This window comes from Scylla paramamosain, chromosome 28, assembly GCF_035594125.1.
Source record: "Scylla paramamosain isolate STU-SP2022 chromosome 28, ASM3559412v1, whole genome shotgun sequence".
NCBI classification, from domain to species: Eukaryota; Metazoa; Arthropoda; class Malacostraca; order Decapoda; family Portunidae; genus Scylla; species Scylla paramamosain.
In genome coordinates this window covers 5,162,550-5,179,998 of record NC_087178.1, presented here as the reverse complement: position 1 = coordinate 5,179,998, position 17,449 = coordinate 5,162,550, and the positions used below count along the sequence as shown (strand labels likewise).

Sequence of the window (17,449 nt, the reverse complement as noted above, 5' to 3'; positions counted from 1 at the left end):
GCTGTGTTGTTTAGGTTGCAATGTTAAATGCTAGATTTGATTTTGAGTGCTGTAGGTGATAGAAATAAAGAGTACTTTCTTGAACTTAATAGTGTATTAAGTACAGTGTTGCTTGTTCTGCTTGTTCTCTATGTAACAGACTTTGTGAAGGGGATATGTCATAATATTTGATTAGAATAGTACAGCATAATTGAGATGGTGCAGTCCATCAGCATCAACTAGGTATTCATGAGATGCTTTCTCTTCCGCAGACAATGTCCATATCAAGTTCTTTGAGCTGGATGAGAATGACAGAGAGGTGTGGAAAGCTTATGGAGAGTTTGCTGATGCAGATGTTCACCACCAGTATGCTATTGTCTTCAGGTGTGTTACTGCAGGTTCACATTTGAGGCTTGACAAAAGATGTAATAACATTTGAAGAGGAGTGGTGTGTCTTCATGTTTTATGCCACTTAAAATGTCACAGTATGAATTAATGAGTTTTGATATTTGACTGAAAACATCCATTGCCAAATCACATGTATATCTTCTGTAACTTTACTGAATGCCTTAGAGACATGTTAAGATGTTAATTCCACAATTTGTGTTTTTTTATTTTTGGTGCAGAACACCACGCTACAGGGTTACCAATCTGAGCACGTCCGTACGAGTGAAGGTACAACTTGAGCGCCCCACTGACAAAGACACAAGTGAGGCACTGGATTTCACCTATCTCCCTGACAGTGAGTGTTGCTTTGAGAGGTATTTGTAACATTCCATCATGCATATTGAACTCGGTTAAACTTGTAATTTCCAAGCAAGATGAGTTTAAATCTAGTTTTGCTGTAGATGGAAGTGTTTTAGTGGAATGATTATTTTGTTTAGTGCCTATGAGAGGCAGAGGAGGCCAGTGTATGTAATAGAATGGTATAAGTAACTAAGAATTATCTTCTGCTCATTATGTGTAGCTTTCTTGTTGGGTGTAATAGTAGGTACTATTTCTTACTGAAGCAATGTAGTTTTGTAGCTTTCTATATTTACTCTAAAATGCAAAGATAATCTTCACTGTTGATAGGTTCATCTTTGTGCAAGGGAAATGACTAGGTAACGATGAAGTTTTCAGCCTCATTTATTTCGTCATTATGTTTGAAAGGAAGAATACATGTTGCAGTGTGTCACCACCCTCCAGCATCAGGTGCTGGAGGGTGTAGGACAGCTTTATGGTGTTTTCAGAGATAGGACTATGAGACATATCATTCAAGTAATCTCTGTATTATGTGCCTCATTGAGTTATTCACTTAGAATTAATAGTGTGCTTTGACTGTCACCTTAGACTAATAAATATATGATTTGCTTTAAATTTATGATGTACTTTATTTTATACTTGGTTTTACCTTCTTCCAATTGATCTTGCTGGTCTTGCCTTAAAAACTGTGACCTGTAGATGTTGTGCATAGTCAGTAAGGAAACTTAGGAGAAGTGTGTGAGACAGTGCGTTCCACAGGTCTGAAGAGGCCCCGAATCAACCTTGAGAACACCTTGGAAGAAGGGAAGCCGCACTTCAGTGACCTGCCTCCTGCCAAGAGATTTAACATCAGCTCCTATACAAATGAGGCCATTGATCTCAGTAACAACAGTAAGCTACCTCTAGTGTTTGTTAACTCATGATTGCATGAGGCTGTGACTGAATTCAGTTCACATCGATCATTCTCTGCCCATATTGTGGCAAAAAAGTGACAGCTCAGATTTGTTACTGTTGATGCACTTGTTCCCATTGAAACTTTGTCAGTATTTTGTGACAGCATGTAATCTAACATTCCATACCATTGGAAATTTTGCTTTGGTGACAGAATATGGCTTTAGAAGTCACTGGAAGTGTTTCAATTTTTTTTCATTGTAAAATGTTGTTATAAATTAAATCATTATTAATGTTTATTACATTTCTTGCAGTCATGTTTAGTGCAGCTGCATTTCCTTGTATTCTTTACATTTTGACTTGGCTATGGGCTAGCCCCAGCCCATATTACACTGCCACCTTTGGGTTGGCCATAACTGAAGAAAATAAAAATGAATTTTTACATCTTGTTTCACCTCCTCATTACTTTTAAGTTCATATTCTGATCACCTTTGGAAGCAAAATAGAAGTTAATCAAATAACAAAATGGGAATAAAGTGCTGTAAGGTGGTGTGCTGAAATTTAGTCAAATGTGTGTGTGTTTGTGTGTATGTATGGAAGGTATGCCATATATATATATATATATATATATATATATATATATATATATATATATATATATATATATATATATATATATATATATATATATATATATATAAAGAACACCTGGTAAAATATTAAATGTGACTGATGTTGATGTTGAGACATGAAGCCACCTTGCTTTGCTATGCGCAATCACATGAATGCCATCCAACACACTTTAAATGCAAACACATTATTATTTGTCACTAAATCGGAATGATGAAGAAAGAGTTTAGGATAGACTTGAGGAAATGTAATGGTTGAGTTTCCTCCATCAACATGTGGCATCACTATACCAGTAAATGTTAAAGGTGGGACACTGTGGCTACAAAATGGATAAATACTGATGTAATTAAGGTAATAGGAAAAGAATTTCCTATGCCACTTCCATCTATGAAAATAAGGGAAACCTGCCCTTAGTAGACAAATGGGATTAAAACACCAACCATACCCAGCATTTGCTTTCTTACCAAATAATACACCAAACATCCACTTGGATGGTAGGAGTGAATGCAGGAGTGCATGCTCACTTTCACAAAGGCATAATGTGGATAGGAATGAGGCTGTCAGTATGTTAATCTGCTCACAATGTCACCAGTATGCTCAAGCAGACGTGTGTCATCAGTGGCCATGTACACTCATGGCAGATGGGTCATTTGAAAATATAACAATCACATGAATACCTGTTTGTAGCATCCTCTTTCTGCCAGTTTTGAAGGATGCCTGGTAATAATATATTAATAGGAGAGACGATTAGAAGGTATATATACTTTTATGTTTTGGGAATCTATTTGTATACCAGATTGATATCCCCGGTGAATGGGGCAAGCCAAGACAATGTGTACACACATACAGAACAAGGCAACAAAAAAACAAGCTTCTTTTAGAAATGCTTAGAATTAAGTTGCATTGAGTGTGACCTCAGGATTAACAAAGAGGCCAGAGGTTGTGCAGCTTGAAGAATTGCCACTGATGTGTGGTGCAGCTGTTCCTTCACTGGCCATGGCTACTGTACACTGCAGTCATGAATTTTATTCTGTATGACATCAGGGCATGTCTGATACCTGCTTGTCTTGTGTCCCCCATGCTCAGCTGTAACCTTCTGCTGGTGGCCCAAGTAATGACAGATGCTGGGGCCCAAGTAATGACAGATGCCTAGCTATGACACTGCTATTAGGAAAATATGCCCAACATATGTAAGCATGTATTTATAAAGCGAGAGAGTGAGTGAGTTAACGGATATACAGATTTTATTTATTTTTTTTACAAATTTAAGGTGAATTAACTGATATATATAGGTTTTATTTGATTTTCTTACAAATTTAAGATTTTAAAGTGTCTCTCTCCACAGCGAGGAATGTAGGCCAAGAGGACTCGATGCCACCACCTGACATAATTGAGATGATCATTAGAAGTAAGCAATATATAATTTCAAGTCAGTAATTTAATGGTTTTCATTTGTATACTTGAAAGATTTTGATATTTCATATTTAAAAGTTTAATAGAGGCTATATGTTAATAAAGTTTTATATCTTGTCCATGCTACCTGATGATCAACTGTACAATTTTGTAAGCATTACTTCTTCTATAGTGTGAATTTCCTTCTACTCTAAATTCCTCACCTCTAGATATGAAGTTCCTTTGCAACTTTATCTTATTCTATGTAACTGTTGGAGGTGGATTGTGAAATGTTAAATTTTCTGTGAAAAACAATAGTGACTGCTGGGTTTAATGTAAAAAACATTTTTGCTTTCATTTCACTTCTAATTTCCCTACAAATTCCAGGTCCTGAGCTAACTGACACCAGTGTGATGGGCCATTATGCACTGGAGGTGTCAAACCAGTCACCACAACATGTCGTCCCCTCACCAGCAATCCATGGGGACAGCAGCAATCAAGGCTTGTACTCCCCACTACACCCTGGGTCCACAGAAGTGACCTCCACCTACAGTAATGTGCTGCAGGTAACTGTGGTCTATTTTCTTGTTAGATGAAATTATGCTCCTCATTAAGTGATGCATTAGATAAGTATGAAATATTTTTGGCATTCTCGTTTTTCAGCATCTCATGTTTATACCCCATCCACATAGGTACCATCTCCAGTGCAGATGTCCCCCAGCTCCCCACAGTACAGCATGATGTCTCCTGGAGGGGAATCAGTTGGCTCACCTTCTTACCCTGGCTCTGGAGGAGTTGTAGTGACAACCACCCACTACTCTCAGCCATCACAGTCACCTCAGTATATTCAAGCACCCTCACCAGGGATGATGGTGCCTTCACCTGGCTACCAGGATCCTTCCCCTCAGCTCATCACACAACAGCAGTTTTTACAGCAACAACAGCAGCAGCAGCAGCAACAACAACAACAGCAGCAGTTGAGACAAATACAGCTTCAGCAGCAACAACAGCAACAGCAACAGCAACAGCAGCAGCAGCAGCAGATGCTTAAAACTGAGCCTTTAGGATCACATGTGGTATGTAAATACACTAACCAAGCAAACAGTTAATGAGCATACTCCCAATACTCATAAAATGTTTACATTTCAGTATGTTAACATGTGAACACACTTTTCTTAAGTTAAGTGTCGTTTATTATTCATCAGAACCAGTGGATGTTTGTTTCAGAGTAAGTTTTTTTAATCCTTGGCTCATCACTGTCATAAACTGCCTACAGGTGCAGGGTGCTAGCAGTGCTTGGGATGGCCTGCAGCAGGGAGGAGTCATGATGCAGCCCCTTACACAGCCACAGCCACAGCCAGTCCTTCAGGTTAGTGTTTTGTTATCAGATACTTAAAAAAAACTGATGTCTTGGTGGAAAGTTTTGCTTGGACTCAGAAGGATTCAAGGGCACTATTGTGATGTATACAGTTTACATCAAAACTCTTGGTGGTAAGAATCCTGAGGTACAAAATTACATTGATATTTTGGCTTTGTTATGAATTTAGAATAGAGCAAGATTGATGAATAGTACCTCATATATTATCCTTCTCTTCTTGGTGCAAACATTTTGATACATATGTGGAATTCTTTCATAGGATAGAGAGATAAAGATGAGGCCTAAAGCTAATGATTGATATTTTCAGGTTCCAGAGTACGATTTGCCCAACTGCTTCAGTGTTGGTAACATGGAACAGGAATCCTCACTGATGGATATCCTGGAAATTGCTGGTGAACAGCTTGGCTTTGAATCAGGATTTACTAACCCAGACATCAAGACAGATTACGGTGGCAAGAAGAGTGAGTTAAACAGTATCTTAAATTGCTGAATTTAATTCTAAATCCATTAAATTCATAGTTTATACCTCATTAAAGCTGTTACTTTGTCTTATGAATTATTTTTCGGGGGTCAGGTTCAGACTCTAAGAAGAAACTGAAGGAGCAACCCATTGGCTCAAGTCCATCTGTGGATGCACTCAGCAAGATGATGGCAGATGTCAGAGTGGACAGCTCATCAGGAAACAGCAACAGGAGGAATTTCCCCCCACAGCGGCCTGAAGGACAGTCTCAGCAACGACTGTCCCGAGATGCAGATGTGGCCTTCAGGGTGGCAGTGAGTGCTGCCGAGTGTCTCCAAGCATATGCAGCGACTGGGGACATATCGCTGCTCCTGGCAACGCACCGCTACCTCTTGGCTGTTCAGAATAACCAGGGAGATACGTAAGTGTTGGCTGTACTCTAAAATACATTTCTTCATGCTGACTGGTATTTATATGTATTGAAGAGGTTGAATGCTATTTATATATATTGAAGAGATTGAAGGATATATGATTTTGTTATGTAATAGGCATGATCAGAGCTACTTTAATTTCTAAAGACATTACATCTTAGGGTGATAATTAGGGTTCATCAGTTTATATTCTTTCCTTCAGAGCCCTCCATACTGCTGTCAGCAATAAGAACATGGAAGCCTTCAACAAAATTCTTAAAGCAAGTGAGAAAATTAATCCAAGAGACCTCCTTAATGCCCAGAACTTTGCTCATGAAGTAAGTGTGTTTTCACTGAGAAAACATGTGTTTTCATCTCAGTGTTTCTTTCCTTGATGCCATAATTATCACCATTATACAATCAGTTCTTTCATAAGAAAATGTATCCCATACTCCCCTAGTAGACCAATATGATGTGGTAGCATTCACAGTTATAGCATACATATTTTTCTTCAGTATTTGTGACAATATTCTGTGATGTTATTCAGTTCATGTTTTTGATGAAGTATTGGTTCATTTACAAAAATACTGCTGGGATCAGTCTATACTACATGGTTCTTGTCCTCTCCAGACGGCCCTCCACCAAGCCATCCGTGGCAATGAGCTGACAATGGTACGTCGCTTGGTGGCCACACCAGGCTGCAATGTGAGTTTAGTGGACAGCCAGGGCAACACCCCCATCCACAGTGCTGCTGGCCTGCAGGACCCTCAGTGCTTGGATGCCCTCCTCACACAGCCTATCAATGGGGCTCGCTCTGCTCTCACCCAGGCCATCAACATCTACAATTACCAAGGTGAGGTGCAGTAAATGAGGATGGTGGCTATTAAATGTTTATTCAGAAGGCACAGTAAATGAGGAGTGACCATTAAGTATTTATTCAGTTTAGAATATTTAATGGGAGTTAAAGATGCTTGGATGTTAGAAATATGGAGAGAAGGGATATAGGTGTGGAGGCTGTGGAGCTAATTCATCCTTTTGTTCTACAGGAGAGACACCTCTGCATGTGGCTGTGGTGTCTGGCAGCCTGGAGTGTGTGCGGCGGCTGGTGGAGGCCGGGGCACAGGTACACCATTGTGACCGTAAGAGAGGAGCAAACCCTCTCCACCTGGCTGCCATGTTTGGGCGGAGGGACATTGCCGCATTCCTCATTGATCATGTGAGTCCAGAGAATATACTCTCTCCAATTATTAACCTGCTCTTCTCTGCCAGTGACTTACAATTTTGATGGATTTAGTTACCATATTTATAGTTGTGACAATTATTGGATTTAGTTACCATATTTAACTATAGTTGTGACAATTATTACAAGAAGTTAAATAAGCACCATCTCTGTTTCTGACTTAGCATATAAATTCTGTTCCTACTAATATGTATTAGTGGCTTGTGGCTTGAATTTCATATGTATTTTGACTTTTATACTCTTATCCATTTGTATTTTCAAGATATTTGTGTTGTGTTGCAGACGAGTGTGACTGTGGAGGCAGCCATGTTTGATGGCAACACAGCCCTCCATCTGGCAGCCCAAAGCAGAGATGCTGAGTTGTGCCGTCTCCTCATGAGAGCCAAGGTGAGCACACCCATACAGAAAAGTAATTAGTCCTTTTTCGTAACAATTTTAGTCCTCGGTAATTATACTTTTTCGTAACAATTTTACATTTAAAAGTTGAATTGAAATATATTTTCCACACGTGCTAAATTACCTTCACCATGTAAGATGAATATAAATAAAATGCATAATACAATTTAAGCACAATTTTTACTTTTACAGGCCGATCCTCAAGTCCGAAATGCCCTAAGTAGAAGGAAAAAGTCCTCAGAATCAGAAGAGGAAGAAGATGAAGTTGATGAGGAAGAGGAGGATGATTCTGAAGAGGAACATCAAGGATACACCCCGTTGGACTATGCTGGAGATGATGAGGAGGTATGCAAGCCCTTATTCATCATGTCTTGCATTTTTCATTTATAAGTTGTTGTAATAGTATTTAGATAAACTGTTTGAGTGGGCCATAGAGAGAGAGCCATTTGAAAGGTGTATCTGTGTGTAAAGTAGATGGTATGTTCATCTGAAGACAGTGGGAGAAAAAGGATAAAGCTGAAGAACCAATAAAGAAAGTTAAAAATAGATGGAGATAAGAGTGTATGGACAGGAACAAATCTTGAGACTTGCCAAGGCAATCCTCTTGATGGAGTTGTAAGTTATCATGCCTTATTCATGCCTTAATCCATAATTTCTTAGATCCTGGCAATCCTGCGTGGAGAGGAGCCTGTGGAGGTGCAGGCTGCAGGGGAGGTGTTGGTGGGGGAAGGCAAGAAAGAAGCTCCTCAGTACTCAGCGCTCGACTCTGGAATTGACATCTCTGTCACAGACATACAGAGTTCAGAGCTGGCCTCTGATGGAAGCCAAGAAAGGTGAGTTATGAAGTTGTAATATGTTACAAAATACAGTAGGATATACGACAATGAACATGATTCATTCCAGTAACATTCTTTATGGCAAATGTGCATTATGGCGACTGAAGAACCTATGCGAAAAAATTAATTGGTTCCAGGGAACTAGAAAACAATAAAAAAACTAACAAATTTCCCCAAAAAAGTGCATCAAAATAAGCACATTAGCACTACTGCATTTGAAATAACACAGCAAATAATACAGTATCCTCCTGAATTTCATGCCTAGTCCTAAATTCTTACCATCCCGAGTTTCGCCCATTATCAATCTGAGTACCGCGCTGCTTTGACAAGTATAGGTCACATTTACCTACTGTTGGCATCATCTGTCAGCATCACATGTATACATACAGTAGACTTCTGCAAGTCGTTCTCTCTCTCTCTCTCTCTCTCTCTCTCTCTCTCTCTCTCTCTCTCTCTCTCTCTCTCAAAGTAAGAACAATCCTAAGGATTGCTAAAAATGTACAATGAGACTGATTGAGAATGAAAATGGAATTACTTATATGAGTAAGAAAGTGAGAAAGGACAAAGCAAAAATCATATAAAATAGAGAGAGAGAGAGAGAATCACTTTGTAGTCCCTTATCTCTACAGATGAGGGGGAGGGAGGTGACAGGGAGGTCCCTTATCTCTATAGATGAGAGGAAGGGAGTTTGAGACAAGATGAAAGAAGGGAGAGGAAAGGAAAAAAAGGAAGAAGGGACAGGTGCCAGATAGGTGAGCAGCAGCTTTCACAGCTGGCGAGTTAGTTTTGGGAGTTTGTTTGTTATTCCAATTAAATTTTTATTAAAATTTCAGCGCGTTATTGCATTTGTACGTTATAACAAGCATGCATTGTTGTGTACCCTACTGTAGTACAATTTGTGACAAAATGGCACTCAAAATAAATCAGTAGGTAGTTAACTGGTGATAAGATCCCAGTTTAGAAAGTCCCCCATTCCTCTCAGAACATTGGAGAAGATTATACTACTAACTTATTTGGAGGCACACAGTATGTGTGAAGCATTTCATCCTGGCAATCTTTATGTTTCAGTGCTGGGGAGCTGAGTGAGCGTACTCGAGGACACCTGGCAAGCCTCCTCAGCGGGGACACCTGGCAGCACCTTGCCCAGTTGCTTGACCTGGAGTTCCTGGTGCCATGCCTGGGCAAGGAAGCCACACCAGCCCACATGCTGCTTCAGCCGGAGAACATGAAGGTTAGCTCGGCACTCTGGTTGTAAGCACCACCCACCATAATGTGAGGGGTCAGTTGCATCATTATTACAGTATTTTAAGTACAGGTTAGGCATATACTGGCAAGAATGATAATCCTCATCTGTAGAAGAGAGAATTGCTATCATATAATTTACATTTTTGCTTCATTTTGTCAGAAATCAAAAGAAATTGTTGTGATAACTTTCCTGTTGGGTTTAGGTGCCTGCACACATTCTCAATGGGGCTCATGTAATGAACATTTATATAACCTAGGCACACAAGTCTTTACTGAAAATAGTCGTCATTAAATGCACAATTTTTGTGCTTGGGTTTACCAACACTCGCTTCCCTGCTGCTCTGTGCCAGGAGGTGAGAGTTGGCATGTCACTCATAATGCAGTACTTAATGGCCGCAGTGTTGTGCTTTTTCATGTACATTGGACAACTTTGCGTAATCTTGGTACACAGAACTTTAAAGAAGACTTTAGAGTTTTATAGTTATCAATTGAATTTAAATTTTCAAGCCTGTTAAACGAAGAAAATGTAGATCAATAACCAGACTACAGGTACTACATTGTAAGTAAAAGCAACTCTCACCTCCCAGGCACAGAGTGGCAGGGAAGCCAGTGCTGGGCAACTAAGCACTAAAATTTAATCTGTCAAGTGATGACTATTTTCAGTAAAGGTTTGCATGCCTAAAGTGTACAAATAAATAACTGTTCACTACAAGAGGCTCATTGGCAGCATGCAGCCATAACTTCCACCTCATATAGAGTCAGGGACAGTAAATGCAACATAACCCATCCATCACAGATTTTAAATGCAACATAACCCATCACAGATTTTAAACTTAAGTTTTTTGGGAAAATAAACCTAAGAACAAATGCATAGTTCTTTTGATTAGCATAGCTAATTATATTAGATTACTTGACTGATGTCCTGAACTTCAATCTGCAGGATATTTACTTGGTTACTACTTCCTGGTTGGACAGTGTTGTTGTTTAGTCAGCCTGTCTCTTGCTTTGCGCAGACACTAGGCCTCTCTGCACCATGAGTGTTGGTTCTCTTTACATCATCCTTTTGTGCAATAATTTCTTTGTTTCTTGATCAGTGAACAAAAGATGCTATGTTCAGGAAAACTTGTATAATTTTTATGTATACATTTACACTATCAATATAATTTTTATATATACATGTACACTATCAATATAATTTTCACATATACACTTACACTGTCAATAACACTACAAGATAACGCTATAATTTTTAAGACCTTCATTATATTGTTCAGTGATCAAGAGATGTAGTATTGAAAGTTTTGCACAAAATAAAGAAGACAAGAAAATCTTATAGTGCTAGGAGACTGGTGTCTGGGCTGTGCAGGAGACAGGCTTAGTGAGATGCATGCCAGTAGCTGGGGCTCTAGTTGTAAGCTAGGAAATCGAATGACTGAGAAGCTTATTAAGTGTTTACAACTATAGTCCCTCCCTATCATATTTGTGTGCCTGGTCTCTCTCTCTCTTTTCCTGTTGCATGTTGAATTTGAAGCAAGAACTAAATTAAATTATATAAGATTTTTTAATGTGAAGGTAATGGATGTGTAAATTGAAAGTTAAACATTATTTTACTTTAAATGACCACCACAGAGTAAAGGGAGTGTAATTAATGGGACATCACGGAAGCACTTATACCAGTGTAGCTCATGAAAAATTGGCTTGTGTAACAAGAAATCCTTGAAAAATACAAAAGCTTACATCATGATTTTATCTTCTTTCCTTGGCAGGGTGTGTCCATGGAGAAGCTGCGGGAGTGCCTGGAGGTGCTGGGCTTGAAGGACTGTGTCGCTGTGTTGGACCAGGCATAGATGATACTAAGCTGTCCATGTGTTGGTGGTAAACAAAAGTTGTGAGGCTGCAGCAAATTCTGGGCTGAGGTGGGCAGCAGTCTGGACAAATGATGGATGATGTCATGAAGGGGGTTGTAGATTTGGTGGACAAATGATGGATGATGTCATGAAGGGGGTTGTAGATTTGGTATATTTGTATTTTGAGATTGTCAAGCAGCAAGGAGAGGAGAGGCATGAGTAGCTCGGAGTTGTGCACCATTCCCAAAGTGCATCCTGAAATGGAAAATGCTTTCATTATGTTCATATTTAGAATGTGGACGAGTATAATAATTACCCAGAATACTTTAATTAGCAGGTAAGTTATAATAATAGGAATGATAGGAAAATTAAAAATATAGATTTTTTAAAATTTCTTGGCATTGATATTAGTTCAACAATATGGTGTGAAGGATGCAGAGGTCTTGTATTACTATCTTTGTTACCTGTTGAATACTTTGATGCATGATTAACAACACTGACTAAGTCAAATAGTTGGAGAGGATGAGTAGTGTCTTGAAAACTGTAACTCCACCCCCCCTCCTCCCCAGCTGGGGAATCTTGGAGGGCGAGGGCAGTGCTGCTGCCTGCCATGAGGGTGCACTGAGCTTGTAAGTTTTCTTGTACACAGACATGCATCACAAGATCAAGGTTATTACTATTATTTTATGTAGAGTGATTTTGTTTTCCCAGAATATGCTTATATTTTTCTAATGTAAAAATTGTTGATAATTCTTAAGAATTAAGTGCAAGGACCACAGTGAACACTACATTCCCTGACCGAACTGAGGTACAAACTTCCTGACGGGATGTGGTTGGCACTGCATCTTTTTAGATTAAGTTATACTGTGTCTTCCAGCACAAAGCTTGAGTCATTACTGTCACACATTTCTGGCAATATCACTGTGCTTGAGAGTAGCTGTAGAGGTGGTCATGGCTGTCTGTTGTGGACAGGAAGCTGCCTTGCCACTTGAGAGAAAGATCAGCTAAACTAAATCTTTCTCTGATGATTATTATTATTTGATAATAAAAATAAAAATTATATATTGACCCTGTTCAAGTTTTAAGTTTTATACATGTACTATTGGATGGAACCTTCACAAGCCTGACCTGGCTCAGCAGTGTTGGTTGTGGTTCCCATGGTGAAAACGGCGCCCCATCACCTGCTGGTGTACACACCTGTGATGATGGTGAAATAAAGCCATTTTACTTTTGAATCCAAACTATTTCTAACCTAATTTTACAATGTAGTTTACCAGTATCAAGCAGATTTTTTGTTACATGTGTTACGCACCAAGTGATCACCTACACAATTACACTGATTACACATTAGGCTAAAGTACGTCACCCTTGGTAGAGTTGCTCCTGCGGTGGCTGATGCCACCGACGAGCCAGTCTCACTCGACTACTCTGCTTCACCCAGGCACGGATGCCTGTTGGAGGCGTGCAGGATGGGCTGACTTGTTCGCTTCTGCAATTATATAATAGATGGTGGTGCGTCCGCCCCGCTCTACTGCGCCGTGCAGGCAGAGTTCAGTGGGGGAGCGTGCAAGTGGAACTTAGCGACTCTCACCCACATGACAGCTGGTCTCACCCGCATGACAGCTGGTCGCTGTTACTGAACTAGGGTTGCCACTTCCACTGAAAAAAAATAAATAAATAATAAATAAATACGGAACGCAGTAAAGTTGGAGAAGTGATGGCGAGTAATGACTAAAAGGATACAAGGGATGAGAAGTATTTCTTACGAAGCGAGCTTGAAGCTGTTAAATTTACTTTCTATAGAAAGACCTAATAGAAGTCTTTCAGTGGTATAAGGGTTATAACAAGGGGGACGTAAGCAAAATTCTTAGGATCAGTAACCAGGATAGAACAAGAAATAACGGGTTTAAGCTTGAAAATTTAGGTTTAAAAAAATGATAGAAAGGAATTGGTTCTCAAATAGAGTGGTAGATGAATGGAACGGACTCAATAATCAAGTTAAATCATAGGGAACTTTAAGAGAAGATTAGACAGATTTATGGATGGGGATGATAGGTGAAAATAAGTAGGTATATTTCATACAGGGACTGCCACGTGTAGGCCTGATGGCTTCTTGCAGCTTCCCTTATTTCTTATGTTCTTATGAGTGGAGAGAGCCCATCTATCAGCAGGGCTTGAAGATAAGTTCTTCCATAAGTACTCTGTATTAGGAGTAATTTAAGGTTATCTTGACGAAATGCAAGAATGCATTTAAGAACACATTGATTAGTTGAGTTGTCAGTATTATATTACTGAAGCCATGAATAATTCAGTTTCCAGTTCATGTTGATATTTCTGAAGGCGCTTTTGTTTCTTCGTCTTTGGAAGGGGGAGGGGGTGGAGAGAACCTGAAGAAGTAGCCATTATTCAGTATTAGCAGAGCCGAGACCCGACACAGCAGCAGCACACTCCACCTCTACCCTGTCTAGACTGACACCCATTGGTGGTGGAAATGGAAGGAGATACGATGCGTGCTGATCGCATATCGCACGACAACCCGACAAAATTATATTTGTTGACTGGTTATATATTTGACTCAATATGTGGTCATGACGATTTTGAATTAATGATTTCATTTGCTTGTTGACTATTCCTACTTCTAAATACGGAACAAATGGCATTCACTATTGGTTCAAAATTTAACATTTCACTCTTCAATACAGAACGACTTCATATTTTAAGGTAAGGGACAGGTGGTCACCCTATACTGAATACTGCAGGTCTTTGCGAAGCCAGAGTGAAGCTGTGGCAAGTGAGAGAGTCGATTCTCTGGGAGACGCTGGAGGAGGCACTGACCGGGAGCCTCTGGGAGAATCACTCTTGAGCACACGTCTTCCTCATACAACAGTCACCTCGTATCTCCCTTTGCTCTGTCTTAGGGCGTTGGGTGACACTGTGTCTTCACAACAGGGTCTTTGTCACAGGGCAGTAGGCCCACCGAGACCCCCGTGTTATACTGACACGCCTTGGCCGTGTCCTGGCCCCCAAAGATAATCGGTTTTTCACATAAACACAGGCCTCTCGGCTGCATCCACGCACATACGAGCTTGAGATTTACAGTACCATGAGGGACTGGCTTTCCTTGCACTCGCCACCCTGAATGAGAAAAACGAAGGTACGTGATTGAAGTTATCAAAATACTGAGTGGGGATGAGGATGTGGACAGCAGATCCAAGGGGATACCAATGAAAGCTAAGCCAAAGCTCAGGAGAAACACTTGTTTTGTTGTTTTGATACAAGAGTAGCGAGCTGAATAGTCTGCCGGTGATGAAGCAGTAGCACTAGGATAAATGAGGCGCCTAGAGAAAGACTTACGTGAGCGACGAAAATTAAAAACGGAAAGAAACGCTGCCAGAGTCTAGCGAGTTTCAAAATGCGTTCTCTTTTCAATGGATTGAGACAAACTAATGACTGATATCAAAACATTCAGTAATTTATGCCCTTTACAATTATTTTGTTGAATTTTATTATGAAGGTAATTAAACTACATTATTTAAAACAAATAAGTGACTGCGTTTTCTTCGATACGATTTTGTTAAGGATATCACACATCTACATTAAAATTGTATCTAGCGCTAACACATTGTTTATTTCCTTTATCCTATCAAAATTTCTTTTCTATGTACTCGTACTAATAGGGGAAGCACAACCATTAAAAGTCTTTAGTGAACTTATCAATTTTATGAAGCAAAAAAACCTAAGCGACATACAAGTACTTCCTAAAATGAACACAAACGAATAGAATGATACAAGCTTAAAAATTGAAACTAGAAAAAAAATAGAAAAAAAAAACGTTATGAGAATGAATATACCGGTATAAAGGATAATATATAATAAAGAAATAAAAAAAAAAAATCATCCGATGCTTCAAAGCTCATGTAGGCTTCCCCCATGATTCGTCTTTTAGCGATATTTTCCTTTCATTTTTCTTCCTCTTTCTGGGTCCTGGTTCCTCAGGGGATACGCTATTGTCCGCCATAATAGTGGAAGGCTTACGACTTGTGTAAAGGCAAAATTAAAACAGCAGCCTGTCATTTAAGGGTCGTAAGCAGGCTGGAGGGAGGGAGCGTGTGAAGTGTGTGGATGTGGTGGTATCCAGCATTCTGGATCAACCTACACCGGCGTGACACATGACTGGCAGCACGAGCTGTCATTGGCTGGCTCTTCCCGCACTGCTGTGGCGACGGAGTTACTTCTCACTGGTCCCAGCAACTGATAGCCATCACTCAAGCGCGACAAGAAAGTTCCGTGGACAATTTCACTTGGATGGATTTTTTACCCTATTATGGGGTCCATTCTAACGTCCGCGCTCTCTTCTGTCACAGAAGGTTTGGGAAGACAATGCAATAAAATTAAAAATTTCGGCCACAAGGTTGCGCGATTACGTCACGCTGGATCTGGGCGCCTCAAATACGTTTTATAAAATTGACCGATACAATCATGACTGGGCTTATGAAGAGGCCACCTTAATGAGCTTTACATATCTCCTTTGCCCATTTCATTTCACGCTGGAAATCATTCACTATAGTGAGATGGGCGAGCTGTGCGTCGATAGCCCCAGTCCAGTTCGAACTCGTAGCCAGGTGCCAGGGAGGGTGATCTAAAAATCACATTATCCTTTCCAGCAATAGAGGGAATCTGTATAACAGGACCATACACAATTTGAGTAGCTAGCTGTCGATACAGTCAGACAAGAAAATACAGAGGTAAAGAACGTAATCACAGAAAGCTAAAACAGATCCCGTGCACGAAGCCCAGAGCAGGACCCGCAGGAGAAGAGCGGCAGCTACAAGCTAGCCACCTTGCAGACACTCAAGGCTGGAACATGAACATTACCTTTACCTGACCCGCCGCTCTGCCAAATGTAAAAATAAATACTGAAATGAGTCTCCTCAACTTTGCTTATGAGTTACGTAATAACAAGTGATCACCACCACTCAGGCAGCTAATGAGCAGATAGTCACCACTCAGGCAGTTGATGACTGCAGAGATCACCACCACCCAGGCAGCTGCTCTGTTTCGTACACCATTACGTATTAATCCTTGAAGTGCTCAAAAACTTAAAAGCACAGTCATCCACAACATACTTTTCACCACAACATTAGCAATGTTGCCAGTGTAGCGATCCCGCCCTTCAGGCTACGGTGCTGATTGAGTTTACACACAATTTTTCATCCACCTGCCGGAGAGATAACTACGGTTAAATTACCGCACCTTCACAATCCCTGGGTGAGGTTCAGTGCCTTTGTATCCACATAAGCTTATTGACATGCAGGGTTACTAAGAAATCTTTGAGACTTTTCTACAGGCATGTACCTCGCAGTGGAGCTACGTCCCTTGGCCGCGACCAAGGAAGCTTAAGAGAGTTAAGCTTCCTTGACCGCGACTGACGGACGGTAGCAACAGCAGAGCAAGGGACCATCGCGAAGCTTCGCACCTCTCAAGTAGTTCAGATAAAATTAAGTAGTTCTGTATCGTAATACAACAAAAATAGATTTGTTTTCGCTTATTTATGGCAGCCACTTGGAGCTCTCTAAAACACCGACAAGGAAGGAGAACGGAAACCAATTATACGAGTATAAATACGTAACTATCGAACCAATAGTTACATAGAATCATTTTATCGTTCCAGCCAGTCCTTGGCCCTTGTATCCCCTAGCCCCTACTACCCTCTATCCATCCATAGCTATCTATCCATCCATTCATCATTGTCGTTAGGACTTTATAGACTGTGATCTGTTCCAAACCTCTCACTCGAACTCAAGTAACTTTCTTTAAAGAACAAGCCTGCATTCACCGACATAACTCACCTTTACAATCCCTGGGTGAGCCTCTGTACCTTCACTTCAACACAGGCTCCCTCAGGTGCAGTTTCTTTTACAGGCAGGTAATTAAGACAGCAGATGCGACACCACACCGCCAGCAGCTGAACCTCGTCTGACGGAGGCTAGTAGGTGGAGCG

At 40.3% G+C, this 17,449-nt stretch overlaps 1 protein-coding gene and 1 long non-coding RNA gene across 14 annotated transcripts in view; one reads left to right on the top strand and one right to left on the bottom strand.

The window, feature by feature from the left end:
• Positions 1-12,683, top strand: part of LOC135114766 (nuclear factor NF-kappa-B p100 subunit-like) — a 25,653-nt gene extending 12,970 nt beyond the window's left edge. For 12 of the 13 annotated variants that reach the window (XM_064030824.1, XM_064030821.1, XM_064030828.1 and 9 more), the window contains exons 8-24: positions 252-363; positions 606-721; positions 1,483-1,614; positions 3,590-3,652; positions 4,024-4,202; positions 4,329-4,712; positions 4,913-5,005; positions 5,322-5,475; positions 5,589-5,895; positions 6,108-6,222; positions 6,515-6,737; positions 6,931-7,100; positions 7,407-7,511; positions 7,713-7,865; positions 8,181-8,353; positions 9,425-9,587; positions 11,368-12,683. In XM_064030824.1, coding sequence (XP_063886894.1) covers positions 252-363; positions 606-721; positions 1,483-1,614; positions 3,590-3,652; positions 4,024-4,202; positions 4,329-4,712; positions 4,913-5,005; positions 5,322-5,475; positions 5,589-5,895; positions 6,108-6,222; positions 6,515-6,737; positions 6,931-7,100; positions 7,407-7,511; positions 7,713-7,865; positions 8,181-8,353; positions 9,425-9,587; positions 11,368-11,448 — 2,723 coding nt within the window. In that variant the 3' untranslated portion in view covers positions 11,449-12,683. Of the gene's footprint in view, positions 1-251; positions 364-605; positions 722-1,482; positions 1,615-3,589; positions 3,653-4,023; positions 4,203-4,328; positions 4,713-4,912; positions 5,006-5,321; positions 5,476-5,588; positions 5,896-6,107; positions 6,223-6,514; positions 6,738-6,930; positions 7,101-7,406; positions 7,512-7,712; positions 7,866-8,180; positions 8,354-9,424; positions 9,636-11,367 lie in introns of all 13 variants that reach the window. The other variant, XM_064030820.1, reaches the window with a different exon arrangement.
• Positions 12,517-17,449, bottom strand: LOC135114777 (uncharacterized). The gene is made up of 3 exons (XR_010275672.1): positions 17,298-17,449; positions 12,815-13,107; positions 12,517-12,645 (listed from the first exon to the last, which is right to left on the bottom strand). It is a non-coding gene; the product is annotated as an uncharacterized LOC135114777 (long non-coding RNA).